At 36.5% G+C, this 19,173-nt stretch overlaps 3 protein-coding genes across 9 annotated transcripts; 2 read left to right on the top strand and 1 right to left on the bottom strand.

Moving 5' to 3' along the window:
- Positions 4,943-9,934, top strand: LOC18602168 (protein PIN-LIKES 6). The gene is made up of 11 exons (XM_007033389.2): positions 4,943-5,390; positions 5,674-5,992; positions 6,155-6,234; positions 6,329-6,453; positions 6,706-6,827; positions 7,325-7,510; positions 7,649-7,723; positions 8,348-8,448; positions 8,589-8,641; positions 8,871-9,065; positions 9,374-9,934. The coding sequence occupies exons 2-11, from the start codon at positions 5,807-5,809 to the stop codon at positions 9,493-9,495; spliced, it is 1,245 nt and encodes a 414-aa protein (XP_007033451.1). The 5' UTR covers positions 4,943-5,390; positions 5,674-5,806; the 3' UTR covers positions 9,496-9,934.
- On the bottom strand, positions 10,308-13,159 carry LOC18602167. The gene is made up of 2 exons (XM_007033386.2): positions 12,774-13,159; positions 10,308-12,150 (listed from the first exon to the last, which is right to left on the bottom strand). Exon 2 carries the CDS (start codon positions 12,112-12,114, stop codon positions 10,525-10,527), a length of 1,590 nt encoding a protein of 529 aa, XP_007033448.2. The 5' UTR covers positions 12,115-12,150; positions 12,774-13,159; the 3' UTR covers positions 10,308-10,524.
- On the top strand, positions 13,580-18,995 carry LOC18602166. Of its 7 annotated transcripts, XM_018119200.1 has the most exons (12): positions 13,580-13,955; positions 14,088-14,349; positions 15,271-15,331; positions 15,412-15,471; positions 15,577-15,655; positions 15,847-15,892; positions 15,987-16,085; positions 16,341-16,409; positions 16,494-16,809; positions 17,089-17,222; positions 17,813-18,621; positions 18,818-18,995. In XM_018119200.1, the coding sequence occupies exons 1-12, from the start codon at positions 13,948-13,950 to the stop codon at positions 18,882-18,884; spliced, it is 2,010 nt and encodes a 669-aa protein (XP_017974689.1). In that variant the 5' UTR covers positions 13,580-13,947; the 3' UTR covers positions 18,885-18,995. The 7 variants fall into 7 exon arrangements, with proteins under 7 accessions (XP_017974689.1, XP_017974686.1, XP_017974684.1 ...); XM_018119197.1 differs by having other exon boundaries at positions 14,091-14,349; positions 15,286-15,331; positions 16,341-16,809; XM_018119195.1 differs by having other exon boundaries at positions 14,091-14,349; positions 16,341-16,809.

The following is a 19,173-nucleotide window of genomic DNA, read 5'->3' as shown; positions in this document are numbered from 1 at the left end:
ACTTAAAATTAAATTTTATTGACAAGTTGAACATAAAGTATAATAGGAATGTTTAAGCATTTGGTTCATTGTTGGTGCATGATCTTCCTAGTTAAAGAGTAGAGTTTGAATCCCCTTTTCTCAATTTAAAAAAAAAAAACTTAAGTATAGTATCACAATTTGACATTGAAATTTGATATTGAGATATACTACAATGACGAATTCGAGAAAAAAAAAAGCCTTGAAAATAATAAAAAGAATAAAATCCTTGTCTTTCTTTCAAGATTATAATCTAGCAATCCAAATAAAGAAAAGGATGTAGCTTTCAAAGCATAAGTGAAGAAGGGATTCTAGATGGAATTGGTTTGATCAACTTCTATAAATTTTATACTGCCAATGATGTCAAGCAAGTATTGGTGAAATAGTTTTGGGAATTCAAATTGGCATTGGAGTTGGTAAATCCTAGACCTATTAGTTTGTCTTAACAAGAGCCAGGTATGCTTATTTTCACCTCTGATATATGTTATGATTGTTTAGCATGCTTGCATATTTTAATAGCCAATAATGATGAATTTTTTAAGAAATTTTTTACATGGATATGTATCCTATGGCCCTACGAACTTGTGGTACAAACAAAGTTGGTATATTTTTTTGAAAAGACAAACAAATTTGGTATTAAGAGCACTCATTGTTAGGGAGAAAAATCATATTCAAATTTCAAATCAACAAAACTTTGACCGTAGATTTCTCTTACATGATTGAACTTTAGAGTTTGAATTCATATGATTAGAACCCTTGTCTGATATGCCTCATAAGCTTGAATTATTTAAATGTGTGGTTAATGAGAATGATAGGTTTAAAGTTTGAGGGACTAGGTTGAAAAAAAAAATCAAAGATCATCATATTCAAAATTAATTACTACGTTTAATATGATGAGTGAAAATATGATCTTAGCACACTATTTAACATTTGCCAAACTTTTGAAGACATTAATTTCCATAGTCTCTAGCAAATTAAGTTCTGTGGAGCCTCGACTCAAGTTGGACTGCCTCTCGGCCCAGTCTTTTGTATTCCTCTTGGGACAATAGAAGATTGAGCACAAACCGGCCTTTTCAATTGCCCCCCGACCCTGCCCGCTTTTCATGTGCCCTCATGATTTTAGCCTGAAGCAAAAACATTCCGTGCCCCTTGGGAGTTTGAAAGAGTAAGGTCTAAATGGAAGCATTAATGATTGATTAGCATATCTTCTTATACTTGATAATTAAGCATGGGAATCATCAAATACATCAAACTAGTGCAGTACTTTTGGGAATTTGCCCGCTTGCTGGGGACAAAAACGTAAGGAGGAGTGCTGTCATTGTGGTAGACAATTGGCAGATGGTGAATGCCCTGCTACTAATTTCCTGGAAAGTAAAGAGGAAACTTCCTTGTCCCAAATTCATAATAAAAAGCTAAGGGGGTAATCCAAATTTTATGTTTTGGTGTGCAAGTCTGTGCGAGCACGAGTATGCAGGGAGTCGCAAGTCTAAATTTGGAGCCTTTGGGTGTGAGCAGATTCTGCAGTTGGAAGTTTGGAAGAAAGCAGGGAACAGTGTTGACACAATCAGATACGAGCATTTTGTGTAGGACCAATAATGCCCCGTCCGTATATCTTCACGCCAACAAACAAAAAAATCCATCACTCATGAGCCAATGTAACATTGGATTCTTCCCAACCCAGCCAGAAGGAGTAACAACCACTACACGTAATGCGTTTTGCAGGGGGAGACGATCTAGGGGGGCAGCTCTTTCCCCCGCGCTTCCCACGTCCTCTCTGTCGTGGCAGCCTCACAATTTTTCTTTTTTGTTTTTCTAGAACATGTGAAATTGAGCTCCATATAAATCTTGCATATAAAGACGCCAAAAGAAAACAAAAAAATGAAAAGGTTATGAAGAAAATTAAACAAACGAGTATCTCTTTTCCCTGCTTTAAGGGGCGAGATGAATCTGGACTTGATTATCGGCCCCATGATAGAATAGAACAGACTAAATTAAACAAATTTATAAAAAGGCGGCTTCGCATTATCCTTTTCGTAATCATGTTCAATCAGTGTTCCCAGGCAGCGTTCAAAAATTAATAGCCAAAGGACAGTTGTCACCTCTGCGTCAATCGAGTTCAAAAAATAAATAACAACGACTGCGACGGTGGTCGAGCCAATGTTCTACAACCGCCATTCTACATACTTCGATTGGAACCCGGTACGTCCAAGGTGGTTGTAGAAAGAAATTTTGGCTTGATTCTCACGAGATGAGATGAGACGGGCCTTTTTCATTCGATTTATATCAAACAGGACACTGGAATACGCGGCTTTGATTAGTTACGTAAAGTATTCGCCATTGTTGCTTCTTGACTTTACCTTTGTCTCTATGAATTACAATGGACGCGAAAAGGGGCTGAGAGCAATGTGGTTTAATAGGTTTAAAAATGAAGTGTGATTTGATTAAGATCATATTTATAAAAAAAATTATAATTAATAATATTATTTATTAGTGTATTAAATAAAATAACGTTTGTTAAAATAGTATTTTAAGTTTTAGCTAACATGTATGAGTACCCTCTAACCCACCCAACTAAAAAATGAAGAAAACGATGTTGCCTACCTTTCAGATATAATCACCCTTTCGACCCTGTTCATGGACAAGTGACGAGAAGTAACATCAACACCAAGATTTAGCTTCTCAAATATTATTCGGTTTAACAAAAAAGTGTAGAAATCTTTTAAAGAGAAAATTAGGTTTTAAATTTATAAAGGGAGCTTAGCTTTATAAATTTTAGTGTAATTTAAAAAAACATAAACTGCATTATGAGTTACTGACTTAATTGTTACTACGTGATCTTTGATCAAAGAGTATATTCTAATAGACGTAAATAATATGAATTAAAAATTAAACATCAGTGTCGTAGTGATATGCATTAAAGTGGTGATAGTCCTATATCAATTAAATTGATAGTATTTTTGACATATAAATATAATAAAGATCTCTTAATCTATTTCAATTAGTTTTAAATTAGATATCCGTCCTAAAATTTAAACATAGTATTAGAGTAAATATTGTCTCCATTAGTTGATCTTTTTATTATTATTTTCTTCATTGATTTATGTCACATGATAAATTAGTTACTTTTACACAAAAGAATATTGAAGTAGTAACAAAAAAAAATTTTATATCTATTAAATTAGGAGTATCTTGATATTAGAATAGGTGATATTCCGATTAGCCTTTATTTTGATTCATGTTATATGATAAGTATGTGATCTTTACATGTGAGAGAGCATTAAAGTAATGATAGTTTCATATAAATTAAATTGAAAATATCTTTAACATATAAATATAACAAAGATTTTTCTATCTATTATCAATTAGTTTTAGGATGGATGCTCGTATTAAGAATCCAAATCAAAAGACATTGACGTCATTCATTAGTTACAAAGACTTCTCCATCTATTATCAATTAATTTTAGGATGAATGCTAGTCTTAAAAATCTAAATCAAAAGACATTGTTGTCAATCATTAATTCTTTTTATGAGTTTTATTTATTCATATTATATGATAAGTTTATAATCTTTATACATAAAAAGAAATTAAAATAATAATAAAGAAAAAAGTCCCTAATCCCCATGATAAATCTGTAATCCTATACACGAGAAAGATTACTAAAGTAGTAATAAAGAAATAGGTCCCTAATCCGTCTAAGCTATTTTATATTACATTTTCTTTTTTCTTCCCTTTTCCTTTTTCTACTTTTTTTTTCTTTTTTCCGAACAGGGATTTTCTACGTGGTTGAGGAGTTCACTCCCAGATCTGAATTTATCTTAGCATTTTGGTTAATGAGGCAGGGATGTGCCTTACTTTTGACTGATCAAAGAAAATCATAGATATGATTTATGAAAACAACCCCTACACAAAGTTAGAAACCCTATTTATTGGCGCTTTGGAATGGACGGTGGGTTGAGTGAGATTCTTATGACTGGAAGGTAAGAGATGAGAAAGGTTGATTGGGTTTGGAGGCCGCACCAATTTCTTGTGATATCTGCCACATGCTTCCCTCTTGTTAATACCCAACTTTTGACTTAAAATAAGAAAAATAACAAAAATAGAATGTTAATTGATTTCCAATTTTTATTTTTTTTACAAAAAGCACAAGATTAGAGGGAATTCACTTTTGAATTTTTAGATAAGGTCAAGTTGAGATAGCATAGATTAAAGGGAAAGGAGGTTGAAGAAGTATAAAGAAATGGATAAAAGAATAAGAGGGAAATAACCGCCCCCCAAAAAAGGAGAACTTTTTCTTTTTTAATAAGCCATATTAGAAATCAAATCGTTTTTAATAGGCATTTAAGTCATTTAAACTTCAAATTTAGTCAATTGAATTCATTACAATTCATTAGATAAAATAATTTAATTAAATCAGATAAAAATATAACGATTGAAATGTCCGTTACAAAATAATCCAATAGATAAAATTATCCATAAATGCAAAAAAGCTCCATTTATTTAGTAAACAAAATCTCTTTGCATGTATGAAAATCTCCATCAATTCTGTTTTAGTTGATTTTTTGTTATTTATTAATTTTTTTAAAATGAAAATAAAATAAAAAATTAAAAAAACATTGTCGAAAAACGTGGGTCAAATATTTTGGTGCTTGGATTCCTTAATTTTGTTTGGTATAAATTATTTTATAATAATGTTGAAAGAAAAGAAATAAAATTAAGAATAGACAATATAGTGCTGCAAAATCGAGTGGAGGGAATTAAATAAGTTGGGGAATATTATTAAAAAAAAAGAAATAATTTGGGGAAAATAAAAGTCCCACGGAACAGAGCCACAGAAAATGAAAAGGCCAAAATAAATTTTTTTTTTTTTTAAAAAAGAAGAAGCGTATAAATTGATAACTCAAGAAGCCGTTAAAAGGTGCGAGCCGAAGATACAGACAGAAACGCAACAGAGAAAAGAGACATGAGGAAATTTCCATTCGTACGGAAATTAGGAGTGAAGCAGGGAGGGGTAAAATGGTGAATTCGCATACAAAATAGAGGGGCAGCTTTGGTAACTTACGCAATATAAGTATATATAGAGTCCAACAGCAACAACGTGAAGACGGTGGCCGATCTGCACAGAAAAACTGAAGCGGATCCCATCTGCCCTTTGGTATATTGAATTGCAAGTTAATCACCAAAACAGTTGACAGCTAACCGAAGCTGTGAAAACAGAGAGAGAGAGAGAGGGATAGAGATAGAGACGGGTTGAAATAGAGAGAGACTGTTTGGCTATCAGGATTTTTCAATTTCCCCCCAGCCAGCATTATTATTCTTTTCAATTGCATTCAATTTTTTTCTCTGTCTGGACGTTATTCAATCTTTTCTTCAGGTTCTTCTTCTTCTTCAGATTACTATTCTATATCCGGAAAATTTAAAAGAATCTATTTTAATTTTATTATCTCTCATTGATTGGAAAATGCGAATTATCCGGAAATTCTAATTAATTATGTTGTTAGTTTTGTGATCGACATGTGTGTATGCCGGCAATTTTATTTGTTGGAATCTCTTCTTAGGCATTCATGGAAAAACTCAGTTCTTTTTAATTTGTGAATTAATGAAAGATAACTTCTATTGATGCGGTTCAGCTAGTTTTTCCTTTTTTTTTTTTGAAGGAAATCCGCGGACCGAATAGAGGATAACTGAATTGTTGTAGTGAGCGGGTATTCGCACTCTTAAGAATTGGATTAGATCGCATGTCGGCTTTGGAATAGAGTTTGAGAGAGATAATATTGGTAAAGAGAAGAGATGGAAAGGGTTTTGTCGGCGGTGATGGAAGCTCCGGCGGCAGCGGGAGGAGAGTCTTTACTAGGAAGCATAAAGATAGCAGTTTTGCCAATAGCAAAAGTATTCACCATGTGTTTCCTGGGCTTTCTAATGGCTTCCAAGTATGTTAATATCTTGCCTGCAAACGGCAGGAAGCTTTTAAATGGGGTAATTTCATCCATTCCCTCTTTCGTGAACTGCCTTTTTTCTGTAAATTAATTTTCTGGTAATCTGTCTCCAAAATATGGGGATTTTTGTGATTTTATTTTATTTATTTTTTTAATTTAAATTGGCAAATACTTACTTAACATTCCATCAATCACATTGCAGTTAGTGTTTTCGCTTTTGCTTCCGTGTTTAATATTTTCTCAACTTGGACAAGCTGTTACTCTACAGAAAATGCTTGAGTGGTATGAATCAGTTTTCTTCTTTCTTGCCTTTCATCTATATCATCAAAAGTCAATGGTTTATCTTAATCTTCTTTTCTATTTGATCGTGTTACAGGTGGTTCATTCCTGTGAATGTTGTTCTAGGCGCCATCTCTGGCTCACTAATAGGTTTTGTTATTGTAACCTTCGTCAAACCTCCATACCCATACTTCAAGTTCTCAATCATACAAATTGGAATTGGTAAGCTACTGCTAGTATAAATATGCATAACCTTAACACAATAAATATATTATCAGCCACATGACACATTATTGGTGTGCTTATTCACAGTTGATGGTGCCAATATATCATTGCAATTTTTTATTTTTTGCAGGAGATAATCTTTTATAAATTTGTTTGAAATTGGAGTCTGAGTGCTTTAGCTTTGTGCTTTATATCTATGTTGACAATTAAGCATGTCAAGTAAAATATATGCTTTGACACTTAATGCAGGAAACATTGGGAATGTACCACTTGTTCTGATTGCAGCTTTATGTAGAGATACATCCAATCCTTTTGGCGACACTGAAACATGTAGCACTCAGGGAACTGCATATATTTCATTTGGACAGTGGGTATGTTTACTTTAACCCATTAATCTTATCGGGCAACTTTAGGCATGGTATATTATGCTCTAATTTTGATGGATTCACCACACATATGGAGATGTATATTTATGCACTGAACTTTACCTTTTTTGTGCTGATAAAAAATCTGTTTGGGCTTTGGTTTTCTGACTGCCTATCCTTACTAACTATATTTTTTTGGAAAATAACCATTTTAAGTTTAAAGAGGTGGTCAAGAAAAGGAACAAGAAGCTTAGACAGTTCTTGATGGCCTGTGAAGGGTCAAAATCTGGTAGACATGGACTACCCCCCCACCTTCCTTTCCTTTTTCCCTTTCTTAAAATGAACAAAAGGAACAAGGACAAGAGGAAAAAGAAGATATAACTAATTTCTATTTGTTTTTGTTTTCTCTAACACCAATTCAACTGTTTGTTTGGTAGCTTTGATTTCTTTATCTTAAGTAATGGACATTGTATGAATGAGTTTTGACCTATAATTTATGTTAGGTTGGTGCAATCATTTTATACACATATGTATTTCATATGTTTGCCCCTCCCGCGGAAGGTACCTTTGATCTTGAGGATGTAAATCTCCCTCTTAAGAACCCTCCAAAGGATGCCTCTCCTGAGCAGGTTCCATTGCTGATGCAAGAGGCTGCAGTAACAGATTCAGATAATTCAGAGAAAGGAAAGGTGAGGGTCATGTTTATTTGATTTCAGCTTTATGCTTTGCTTCCAGTGAACTATTTTTTCACTTTGCTAAAATTTTACATGCCTGTTTGCCATTTTCAAGGAACCTTTCCTGATTGAATATTTGGGATTTTGGTGCAGATTAAAAAATTTCTAGTTTTGGTTTATGAGAAGTTAAAGCTCAAGCAAATCTTTCAACCCCCTATTATTGCATCAGTAAGTTTCACGTCATTTTGTTGGTTTCTCTTTCATGAACTCATCACTGGTTCATAGTGGCAAACTGGTAGTTTCCCTTGCAACAAATTCCAAGTAACTGTAAATTTTCAAATTTGTATTTGGTAATGCATGCACTATAATAATCTGAATACTTGTGAATTTTAATGAGAAATGGTAAAAAAAAAAAAATTTCAACACATTGTTGAACTGATTTTTCCATCCTTAATCCAAGCGGATGGTTAAAAAGCCAAAAGAGCACCTCAACCTGGATGTCAATATTCTTAGTCCACCTGTGCTTGTTGTTTGCTCTCTTTGTTGTTGATTGGCAGTTTTCTAGTTGTGGAGTCGGAATGTCTAGGTGTGTTGTCTCTGTTCTAGTTTTTAGCATGGAGCATAAGGTTTCAATGGGTCAAGTAGAGAAAGACCAAGAAACTGTAGTTATCAGTTTTTTTTTTTTCTTCCAATAACCTAAATATTTCTTTCAGGGACACATCTTGTTTGAAGTTTCAATGTTTCAGTGTTTATAGTTTGTTCCACATCCATTTTGGTGAACAGTAACATATTTCTCTTTAAGGAAGTGTTTTTTGTTTACCTAAATTTGGCCTATAAATGTACTTGCTGCAGATCCTAGCCATGGTTCTTGGTGCAGTGCCGGTTCTAAAGAGATTAATATTTACAACTGATGCTCCACTTTATTTCTTCACTGACAGCTGCATTATTCTTGGGTATGTTTTGCATAATTTCATGAAAATAAGTTGCTTCTTATTTTGTAGTTGAACTTGGTAAGAGTATGTTGGTTATTTTCTATTAATGCCTGTGTCTTGGTATTTAATTTCATCATGGTTTAATGATGTTTGATCTACAGGGAAGCCATGATTCCATGCATTTTGTTGGCATTAGGAGGCAACCTTGTTGACGGTAAGTTAGCCATCTTTGTGGCTACTGTTTCATTGAATATCTCCATAAAAATTTGTATAGTGCTATTTGCCTTTAGGTCTTGTTGTTATACCATCAGCATTGTTGCCACATGGTTTTAACTGTAGGAAACAATTTTGTTGTAATTTTTCTTATTGATGTTTCACGCTTCTAACTCCATGTTTTGGGAAAGAATTTTGATGAATTCTGGCCTTTCTTGTTTTATATACAGGACCAGGGCCAGGAAGTTCAAGAATTGGTCTACGAACACTTGTTGCTATTATTATTGGGCGTTTATGCTTGGTGCCTCCTGCAGGACTTGGCATTGTAACACTGGCTGATAAGCTTGGTTTCCTTCCTGCTAATGATAAGATGTTCCGATTTGTCCTACTCCTTCAGCATACGATGCCAACATCTGTCCTTTCTGGTAGAACCTGAGTTCTCAGTCTTAAAGATGTTTTTGGAAACTGAAGAAATTCAAATCTGTGCATATATAAGATATAGTATTGCCTCATATGAGCCGTCTAAACCAGAATTATATTAGGTTAATAAGAAGCATATATCTAATTTCCATGGATTACTTCTGTTTAGCCTAACATCAGTTGAATCAATGATTCTATCTGATTTAAATGTTGGAAAACTCCAACTGATAATAGTATCTTTTGACTTTTTTGGTTCATAATATGAAAGGGAATTGTGCTGATTTTACTCTCTCGCTCCTCTGCCTGTTTGTAGGTGCTGTTGCTAATTTAAGAGGTTGTGGAAAGGAGGCAGCAGCTGTGCTGTTCTGGGTTCATATTTTTGCAGTTTTCTCCATGGCAGGATGGATTATTCTCTATCTGAACATACTCTTCTAAAACTGTGCCAAGCCAATCACACTGCATTAGAAGCAGAACCAGCAGTTCCTTTCCGTATTTATTTCCAAGCTGGTCAGTGTTAATAGCCTGTGTAGATTAGTTGGAATCCTCAAATTCTTTGAAGGGCAATTGTATCCGCTTATGCCAGCCCTGCCAAGATTCCAAGAGGCATGCCTATGCTTACAGGAGCTGTGGAGAGGTGTTTCTCAATTTTTCCACTTGGTATCATTAGTTTGTCAATATCAGCGGCTCCTTATATGTTCATACCGTCACCATCTTATATAGGGATGGACTAGAATTTAGTATGTTATAATATTAAGCTATTTAAGAGTAATCATTGTGAGTCCCAAGGCTTCCAGAGGCTGTGGTAGCTGATGAAATTTCACGAAGTGTAGAAATTTGAAATTGGAATTCCATCATTTTATGTGCTTTTAAGTTATCTTATTTTGCGTACCCAGGCCAGGCCGCCGTTGTTTCGACCCTTTTACTCCATACCCTGGTTAGACCTTTGAAATCGCTCGTAATACCCCACATCTGCTGGTAATGTTAGACACACAAAGTAGGAAAAATGAGAGATGGTAGACATATTTTCAAGAGAGAATCCTTGACAGCCTGCATCTCTTGCACACGGTCCCCTAATATTCGCATATTAACACCCTCCACTCAAATGCAAAACACATACATTCATACCCAAAATAACAGCTCAGAAATTTGAGCACTTGATTGCCTAGTCAAGCAGTAATTGATAAAAGGCGATTTGGTTTTGCAACACTGATAAATCCAGTTGAATTTAATGAAACCTTGGACAAGCATTGTACACTAGAAGAAACTTTAACCATATCCAATTCAATTCCTGAGGCCAGAAGTAGTGATTAGAAGATACACAACAAACCCAAAAAATAATACATTTAATCAAAGATGCGAATGGCAAGATTTGCATCCACAACCATTCACAAGTGAAGTTAAAACACAAAGACTACATTTGAATCTTGAAGAAAAAGTGATTGCCCACCAGATTTCTGAAACTTCTCAGAAAAGAGACCACCATCTCCTGCTCCTGCTCCCCCTTAAGTTTAGTGATGATGTATCTGGAACCTGAATTTGGTACTGGCACCCTGAAGGTAGATTGCTGTGGCTTGTTGATCCTCTTCTTCCAATTAGAGGTTTGCCTAACCATAACACAAGTACAACACCAAGGATACCAGCTAAAGGAGCAGCAGCTCGAAAAAGCCAATCCCGACCACCCTCCCTGGCAGAGCTACTGATGGTAGGATCCACATGTGGCTCCTCCTGTAATCGACATGGACCAAGTTCACAAGCTTCATCTGCTTCAGCTTCATCAGAGTCATCAGAGGAACTGTCCTCACTTGCATCTTGCTGCTGGATTTGATGTATCTCCACACTCTGGTTGATGTGCTGCTTCCCCTCTTCATAATCTTTGTCATCAGTGGGAAGCTCATAGCGGCAAAGGGGGCATGAATTCCGTGCACTCAACCATGGCAAGATACAAGAAGGGTGATAGACATGAAAGCAAGGAAGCTGGTTTACTTCAGTGCCAATGGGCAAAACATCCTTGCAGATTGCACATGCCAAACCATCATGCTTCTCATGTTCATCACTGACAATAACACGAGGCAGATTATTCACGAAAGATGCAGATGCAGGAGGTGCTCCTCTCCTTGAGCCATCAGTCTCAGCCAGATGGTCAAGCAGTTGTTCAAAGCCAGCTCTGGAGCGACGGAAATTAAAATCAGGCAGATTGGTTTCACTTGGACTTGAAATAAACAAATCTCGAAGTCCAGCTCTAGATATAGCAAATTCAACCACATCTTCCTCAGCATCAGCTTCTTCCCATTCATCATCATCACCCCCTTCATCTTCTTCTGGTTCATCCCAGTTCCACTGGTTCAGACCAGCATGCATTGGATCAATATCAGTGTCAGTGTCAATATCACTCCTATTGTCAGCTTGAACAAATATTTCTGTATCCAGGAAACTGTGTCCATCCACAGAAGCATCCGAGTCCCCTCCATAAGTACTAAAAGATATTGCATCACTCTCACCCCGAAAGACCCTGTACTGACTAAAACTAACATTTGATTCACTCTCTCCATAAATAGAATCCAGGTTATCAAAACCATCACTTTCAGTATCAGAGACAACACGTCGCCATCTTCTAGAACCACTAGGAGTTGTACGGGAACTACTGCGCTGTAATGACCTTGCCGTGGAACCACCATCCATAATTTGATCCTCAAGCCCAGAGACAGGGGATTGGTTCTGCCTCACCAGATTAATCATATGTGAAAAATGTTGTGAGAAAAGATTTTCAATTGATTCAGAACTGCTTTGCCTATTCCTTCTTCTTCGAGCTGGTCGTCTTCGATGAGAGTCTTGAGGCGGGGAAGCAAGATCCTCAAGCAACAAAAACTTGCAGTCCCCACATAGACCGACGGTTTCAAGGTCGTCTGTTGCCTCATAATCAGGTGCAAGACTTCTTCTACATAGAGTACACAAAGCTGGCTGGCCAGAGTGATCAACGAACAAATCACCCTCCATGTGGCCAGGAGAACCAGTCAAAGGCACATCTTGAGAAATTCTTTCTGAGTTTGCATCCATCCTTGCAAAGAGAAGAATGCAACAAGCAAAGGACAACTGAAAACCATTGCAAATGAGATAGATGAGGAAAAATCACCAAAAGAATGCAATGAATCCTTTTCTATGCAACTAACAACAGGTAAAATTGGAAAGGTGGCGCAAAAGGCAGGGAAAAGAGAAACCCAGACAACAGTAATAGAATATAATGTTAGGAATAACATACTTAAAGCAGGGAGCTTAGTGAGAGAAAGTGGTAAGAATGATAACGGGGTTAAGTCATAAGTGTAAGCAAGAGAAAGAAGACGAGCACGAAGAGACATTCAAAGCATTATTCTTTGACATAGGATTGGATGCTTCATTGCTACTAATACTACATATGCTTATCACAAAATGGGCAATTTTTTTTTTTTGCTTCATTTTTGGGGGTGTTTACTGTGGGAATTATAAGAATTACCAGTAAGAGATACTTGCCCGACAATAGAAAACAAAATTTGCCATCATTATAGCAACAGGGGAATCAACATTCAATATACTAATATCCTCTCTTCTGCGGAAAGGAATCTCGAATTGAACAATAAAAACGTGGATAGATTCCAACATGAAACACGATTAACGATGAAAGAAAGCCGAAAATTAGAAAACCAAGCGCAAATGAAAAGCTTCTAGACACCAACGATTACCTGTTGAGAGAGCTCCGATCTGTAGATGCAATGAAAGAAGAAAGATGGTTAGGTTAGGACATAGGGGTGGAAATGAACAATTGAATTAGGGATCGGGGAAAAGAAGGATCCCTGCGAGGGTGGGTCGATATTGTTATTAGGAAATGTTGGCTTCGGATTAGGGAAGACTGAGAAACCAATGTGGGAAAGAGAAGACTAAGATGAGAGAGAGAAAGGAAGAGTGAGTCAATCAGGCATGGTTGAGTTCCACATCCAGTCATCCACGGGAGGAGTCAGAGTCACTGTGCGTGCGCGGACCTTCGCACCAGTTGAACTCTTCCACTTTCCCTTTTTCTCGCTTTATCTTCTATCCTATGCCTTCTTGTTGGCCCCTTGGACATCAAGCCCCTCTCAGCTAGAGGTGTCTCTACTTTCTTGCTTTTTTTTTTTTTTACTGTATTTTTTAAAAATAAAGTTTTAAATTTTTTTATCAATGTTTAATTAAATTAAAAAATACAATATTAAAATTAATATATTGAAAAACACTTTTAATAAAAAAATTCCATTCTCATTCATAGAAAGTCACTTCCAAAGAGAGAAAATGTAGACAAAAATATTAATGAAAAGATTTTGTGTTATAACTCGAAAAGGGTATGAGAATTAATAATTGACTTTTTGAGCTGTGGAATGCAACGAGGATTAACTGATTAAGGATGTAATTTAAGAAGCGTTAAATCCACGCTATTCACAGCGCGTCATATTGATCCGTGGGTTAAATACTGCATAGAAGAGCTCGAAACATGCCTTGTGTTTTTACCCCTCAAAACCTCATGCCCTCATGGAGTGGATGGTCATGGAATAGACATTCTTCTAAGCTGTAATCACACCCATTTCCCATGATTTCCTATCTTCGTTCTGAACCTATTCAGCTCTCGCTTGGGGATTATGAAGAAAGTAAAACAGTTGTTAGTGATTACCATTTGAAGCAAAACAGGATGTGAGGAAGCAAATGAGGACTACAGTTTGGGGGTTTTAATCCTTTTTCCTTGTCTGGAAAATTCACCATATCTCTCATAAACAGAAAAACAATGCCAATCCCTTAGCTGTAACCTCTTTAATATAATGTGATCACAAATCCCCTCTTGAGTTCAAGTTCCTTTTCTCCCATTCCCTTGCCATTGTCTCTGTGTTTGGAATGGCCAGGTGGGTTTGTCATGTGCTTTTTCCATAGCAGTGAGTAAATGGTAGCATTTGAGCAATGTGTCTGCTCTTTTCTTGCTCTGCTGAATGTATGTCTGTGTGTGTATATATTTATTTATTTGTGTGTGGGTGCAGCAGAAAAGTACGAATGTCCAAGTGGAAAGAAGGGCAGAGGCGGAGCCCGCGAATATCTGCATCGCATCCTTGCGAGGCCCAGCGATCGAGGCGAGTGGGTCGCACTGCTTTGGCTCCACCTCCACAGGCAATGGGTTTACAAGTGCAACACTCTCGCCCTCAGGATCAAGGACCAGCCTCCCGGACTAGGGCCAGGAAAAAGAGAAAACTCAGACCAGTCGACGATGTGGCTGCTACTTCCCTTTCACCCTTTGCTCAGCAGGTGTTAATGTTATTTATTTCTTCACCATTTTCCTTTTTCTTTGTGTCTTCAAACCAGTCTTACTCCTTCAAATCAAACAATCAAATTTATGTTTTTTTACTTTTACTTGTGTGTGTAAGTACTAAGTGCTATGAATGTTTGGGAGGGATTTGATGGGTAGTTGGGCAACGAGTGACACCATAAGGCTTCCTGAAATATGACAAAGCGTTTGTTAATTACAGTTGATTTGTCGTCATTTAGGTAATTAAGCAGTAAGGACAAAACAAGTACGAGCCAAGCCACAACGGCAAAGGGGACCCTCCTTTGCACATGTCAACGCCTTCTTCACTCACCTTTCTTTCATGGGATTTGTTTTAATACCTCGTTTCTCTTATTTCTCCTTTTCTTTACCATTCCCTTTTCAGAAAAGGTAATGTGCAGCCACTTCGTTTAGGGTCATACGGTCATTGGTCACTCCTTAGGTCCTTTGGTGTTAGATTTTTGGTACTGACGTAAAGGCAATCTGCCTCCTTTAGCAGCTATTGCGGTTTCTTTGATCTTAACTCCATTTCTTGATATATATATATACACCCTCGTTTCTGTTTTGCACTCAAAAGCGAAAAGTGAATCGTCAAATCCTTCCGAGATGCCTGGATTTCTCCAAAATCTTGGTGTTGGGATTATTTGATTACAGTTTACATTCATTAAGATAATAATTCACATCAAAACTCGAAAAGCATGTATAGCATTTCAACAAGCACAATGATCAAAAGTTCAGTTCTGTATAGAGGAGCTAATTTGTTAGTTGTTCATGATTGTCAAAAGGAATGTGGCTTGATTCTGATATTTTGGCTGGGGGCTTTACTAATTATATAGTATTAATCTAAGTTAAAAGGTCTCTAATCTCTATATGTTGCATAAATAATAATTTCAACCTCCAAGCCAAATGACATGCAGGGCAGCGACCTACAAAGCCATGATGAAGATCATCGAATTAGTTGCGGTGAGCCTTGTGATTTTCTAGGAATTTAATTGTGAACTCTCTTTTTCTTTTAACATGATTAATTAGTTGCTTCTTTTCAGATCCACCAACTGCCCAGGGTGGCAATAGCCCAAAATTTGATGATAAAGCGGTCTCCCCTGGTATCCTCATTTTCAATATTAAATATCTTCAAATGTCCCATTATTTTAAGATCTCAAGTAAATGCAGATGTATTGTTAATCCTGACATAAAAATTTTCATACCAGATCAACTATCAAGTGTGCCATCTACCAGATGGATGCCAGAGAAACGCATACTAGAGCTTGTTCTCGACATATTACAGAGGTGGGTCTTTTAAATGCATGTCTTCCAGGCATCAGCAATTCTAGAGTTATGAGTTGTGTACAGATCAAGAGTTAGCATTGTCAAATACTGGTAGAAACAGTAGTAGACTTACAGTGCAAGAGAATGCTAAGTTTAGAATAATCTTGCATGAATTATATATTGATCTTTAAACCTTATCTTTATGATATTAGGAGAGACACCTATGAAATATTCGCTGAACCTGTTGACCGTGAAGAGGTATGCAATTAGTAGTTGGATTCAGCATTTAATCTTGTGAAAGTTCTTTTCTCTTTTCATGAACCATGCTGATGGTTTTTGCAACTATGACAAGGTTGAGGATTATTATGATATCATTAAAGAGCCTATGGATTTTGGCACAATGAGAGCTAAACTTCATGAAGGGATGTATACGAGTCTTCAACAATTTGAGGTGTGCTGTTTTCTCAGGAATTAGTTCTTGTTTCTTTGTTCTGAAGGTCTCTGTGCTTCTCTAAGCAAAATGTATATGTTTTGCATTGTCTCATTTGAGACAGCTAATGGAGCATCCAGAATTTTTTGTTCAAATTCAAGTGTGATAAGTGTGAATTAAGTTCTTGGACTGTTGGACATGTTATTATATGCTTATTTAAATTGAGTATGGAACATTTTATTGGTTGTCACTGATCGTGTTTGGACTATTGTGCAGCATGATGTATATTTAATATCCAAAAATGCAATGCATTTTAATTCCTCGGCAACTATATACTTCAGACAGGTACCAGTATCATCTAAGAGTCCTCTTCCACAATATCTAAGATTATTCTTACCACCTAATGAAGGCAAAATTCTGGTTTTACAGGCTCGAGCCATTGATGAACTAGCAAAAAAGGTCTTTCATTCTCTTAAAACTGACCCAGAGAATTTTGAGTTGGAATTTTCAGAGACAAGACGAAGAACTAGTAGAAGGCTCATGAGTGAAGCTAGGGCTCCATCATATAGCTCAAGTTCTAAGCTTGCAACAAATTTAAGACGCAATAGCAAGACCAATGTATCATCAAAACCTATGCCATCTTTTCTTCCTAATTCTTCAAACCTCAGGAAAGGTGTTAGAGGAATTTGTGGACTCGCTGGTGCTACTACTGATTGTAATGCAAGAGATCCTGTAGTGCACTCTGGTAAGAAAAAAAATTTGGGCTTAACATTCTGAATTGAAATTTCTTGGACTGTTGCAGGAGGTCATTTTCAAAATTTCCGGGATGGCCACGTTCCCATTTGTTTTCCCGGAGGTTTCACTACATATTTCTTACCCTTATGGCTTTGAACTTTTGAAAATTTCATAAAAACATTTGCCACTTAGATTTGCTTAGACCTCGCATGGTTGACTGAAATTTATTTGCTTGAACACATAAATTTAAAATATTTCTGACTGATTTTAATTACTGTTTCTCTAACAGGTGCTTTAAATGGCAGGGGAAATAATTTTGCTGAAGTAGATAGACGTTGTACGTATAGACCCTGGACGTCTCTCCACACTGACAATGATTCAATTGTTTCCACAATTTATAGTGATTCAAAACCACTAATTCCTGTAAGTCTTGCTTCTTTTCTTCTTCTTTTTTTTTTTTGTTTCTCCACATTGATATATGTTAAACAACTAACTGACAGGTGATGTTTGTGTCATTGTTCTGCTTGTAAAATCAAGTAATGTTGAATACCGAGTGCAGTTATTGCAGATGCTTTGTGTCATATATCTTGATCTAAAATTCTAACAAAAAAACTGTAGCCAGTTATTAGATCACCTGAATGCTCGTTTTTGGTTTTGACATGGTTCTGGATAGTCAAAATTATTTCTTTTCTTACCTTTGTGCTGAGGAGCATTTCTTACTTTCATCAAGTAGCAGCTGTTCCTTTTACAAAAGATACATGGTGTAAAGGTCCCTAGCTGGTGCATGATTCCTTCCTTTATTCTCTTTTATTCTTGGTGGAGCATCACATAATTCATATGTTTTTTAATCTGTTTTCACTCCTGGGGCAACCATAGCTTTTGACCACCATACAAAGCAGTGAGGCACTACCCATAAGGATGTTTCCAACTGCAAGTGCATTGATGACAGGAGGGGCTACAGAATTTTTACTTTTGGATGAGAGTTGACCACTTTTTTTTCCTTTTTTTTGTAGGTGAATCAGCAGGATATTGGTTACAGAGATAGTTTAATGTTCTTTGTTAAAGATTTAGGACCAACAGCCCAAATGATTGCCAAGCAGAAGTTGATTGGATGCTCGGTTGATGCTTCTAATTGTTGGACTCCAGGTTCAAAACATTGGTTTCAGGAACCTGAATGTCAAAAGCCTAATGCATTTCATTCCACCCAGAGGGGACTTCCTATTCTGGATTCTGCATTTACTGCAGCATCTGAAAATTTATTTGACCATCTTCAAAGGGGTCCAAACATCTTAGGAAATGCCAATTATAAAGTGGATTCATCTTATGCTGGTGCAGGAGAGAAGGCTTATGCCTCGAACAAAATGCTTATCCCTAGTGCTTCAGTGGTAGTGGTGTCAAGCAGTGATGAAATGAAAAGTCCAGTTGCCTTCAAAGGGGATGGTCACTTCAGTAATGCAATGGATATTTTTGGCCTTTTTGGTTGTGACAAGTTACATCAGGATCAGTGCTCTGAGATTCAGTTGGGCTCCCATCCTTCCAGTGTTGGCCAAGACATAATTGCACAAGATGAAGTTGAAGTCCGTGGTTCTGTTGAAGGAGGCCAAGAGTTGAAAGCAGGCCAACCTAACCAACTGGGTTCTCAGTTCATATTTGATTTGCCATTTCTGAAGAAGCGGCTTGATCAGATTAACTCCTCAGGAAAGGATAAACTTTTGCAGCAAGGTTCCAGCATTGAAACTCCATTTCTGAACGAAGAAGTAAATTGGAAGATGCAATTGGCCTGCAGCCGTCACAAGAAGCTTAGCACTCAAAACATACAAAGGTAGTTACAAACAGTTCTCATTGGATGCTCAGCATGGAAATCTGTCTCTCCAGTTGTGAACATTTTAGATGGTGCTCAAAAAAAAAAAAAAAAAAGCAAGAATCTTCTTGAAACTATTCAGTTTGGCTTCATTGAACTCAGTGATCTTAGACTACCATTGTTCCTGAACAGAGATGGTTGATTGCTGTCATGGCAGGTGCAATATTTTATCAGCTGATAAAAGGTGGGTTTGGAATGTTAGAGCCTTAAGAGATGAACCATAGAGAGAGAGGCTCAAAATTTGATTCAATTGTACAGATTCAGTCTAGACTTTGTGTTGATGTATTAATTTCTGTTTATTCTATGGAAATGCATCAAGCCATTAAAATATTAAACACTTTCATTTGGTATTATGGCCTTCAAGTCATCATCTCCATCTCATGAAAGACACAGAAAAGAGCAGAAAAAGAAAAGGAAAAGAAAATACTTTGGTGTGGATTAATGGGCCAAGCTACAACATCAATGAGTTGTCCGACCCCAAAAGAAAGCAACATTTATTTATTGATTTAGGTG

Source organism: Theobroma cacao, chromosome 4 (genome assembly GCF_000208745.1).
Source record: "Theobroma cacao cultivar B97-61/B2 chromosome 4, Criollo_cocoa_genome_V2, whole genome shotgun sequence".
In the NCBI taxonomy this organism is placed as follows: Eukaryota; Viridiplantae; Streptophyta; class Magnoliopsida; order Malvales; family Malvaceae; genus Theobroma; species Theobroma cacao.
This window is presented reverse-complemented; position numbering and strand designations above follow the sequence as displayed.

What these genes read in the sequence shown, in the direction of transcription:
- LOC18602168 (XM_007033389.2), top strand. Translation starts at nt 5,807, where the DNA reads ATGGAAAGGGTTTTGTCGGCGGTGATGGAAGCTCCGGCGGCAGCGGGA. An exon ending in AACCCCCTATTATTGCATCA is followed by an intron (nt 7,724 to 8,347) that starts GTAAGTTTCACG and finishes TACTTGCTGCAG; the next exon opens with ATCCTAGCCATGGTTCTTGG. An exon ending in AGGAGGCAACCTTGTTGACG is followed by an intron (nt 8,642 to 8,870) that starts GTAAGTTAGCCA and finishes TTTTATATACAG; the next exon opens with GACCAGGGCCAGGAAGTTCA.
- LOC18602167 (XM_007033386.2), bottom strand. Translation starts at nt 12,114, where the DNA reads ATGGATGCAAACTCAGAAAGAATTTCTCAAGATGTGCCTTTGACTGGT.
- LOC18602166 (XM_018119193.1), top strand. An exon ending in TGATAAAGCGGTCTCCCCTG is followed by an intron (nt 15,472 to 15,576) that starts GTATCCTCATTT and finishes TTTTCATACCAG; the next exon opens with ATCAACTATCAAGTGTGCCA. An exon ending in AGCACTCAAAACATACAAAG is followed by an intron (nt 18,622 to 18,817) that starts GTAGTTACAAAC and finishes CTGTCATGGCAG; the next exon opens with GTGCAATATTTTATCAGCTG.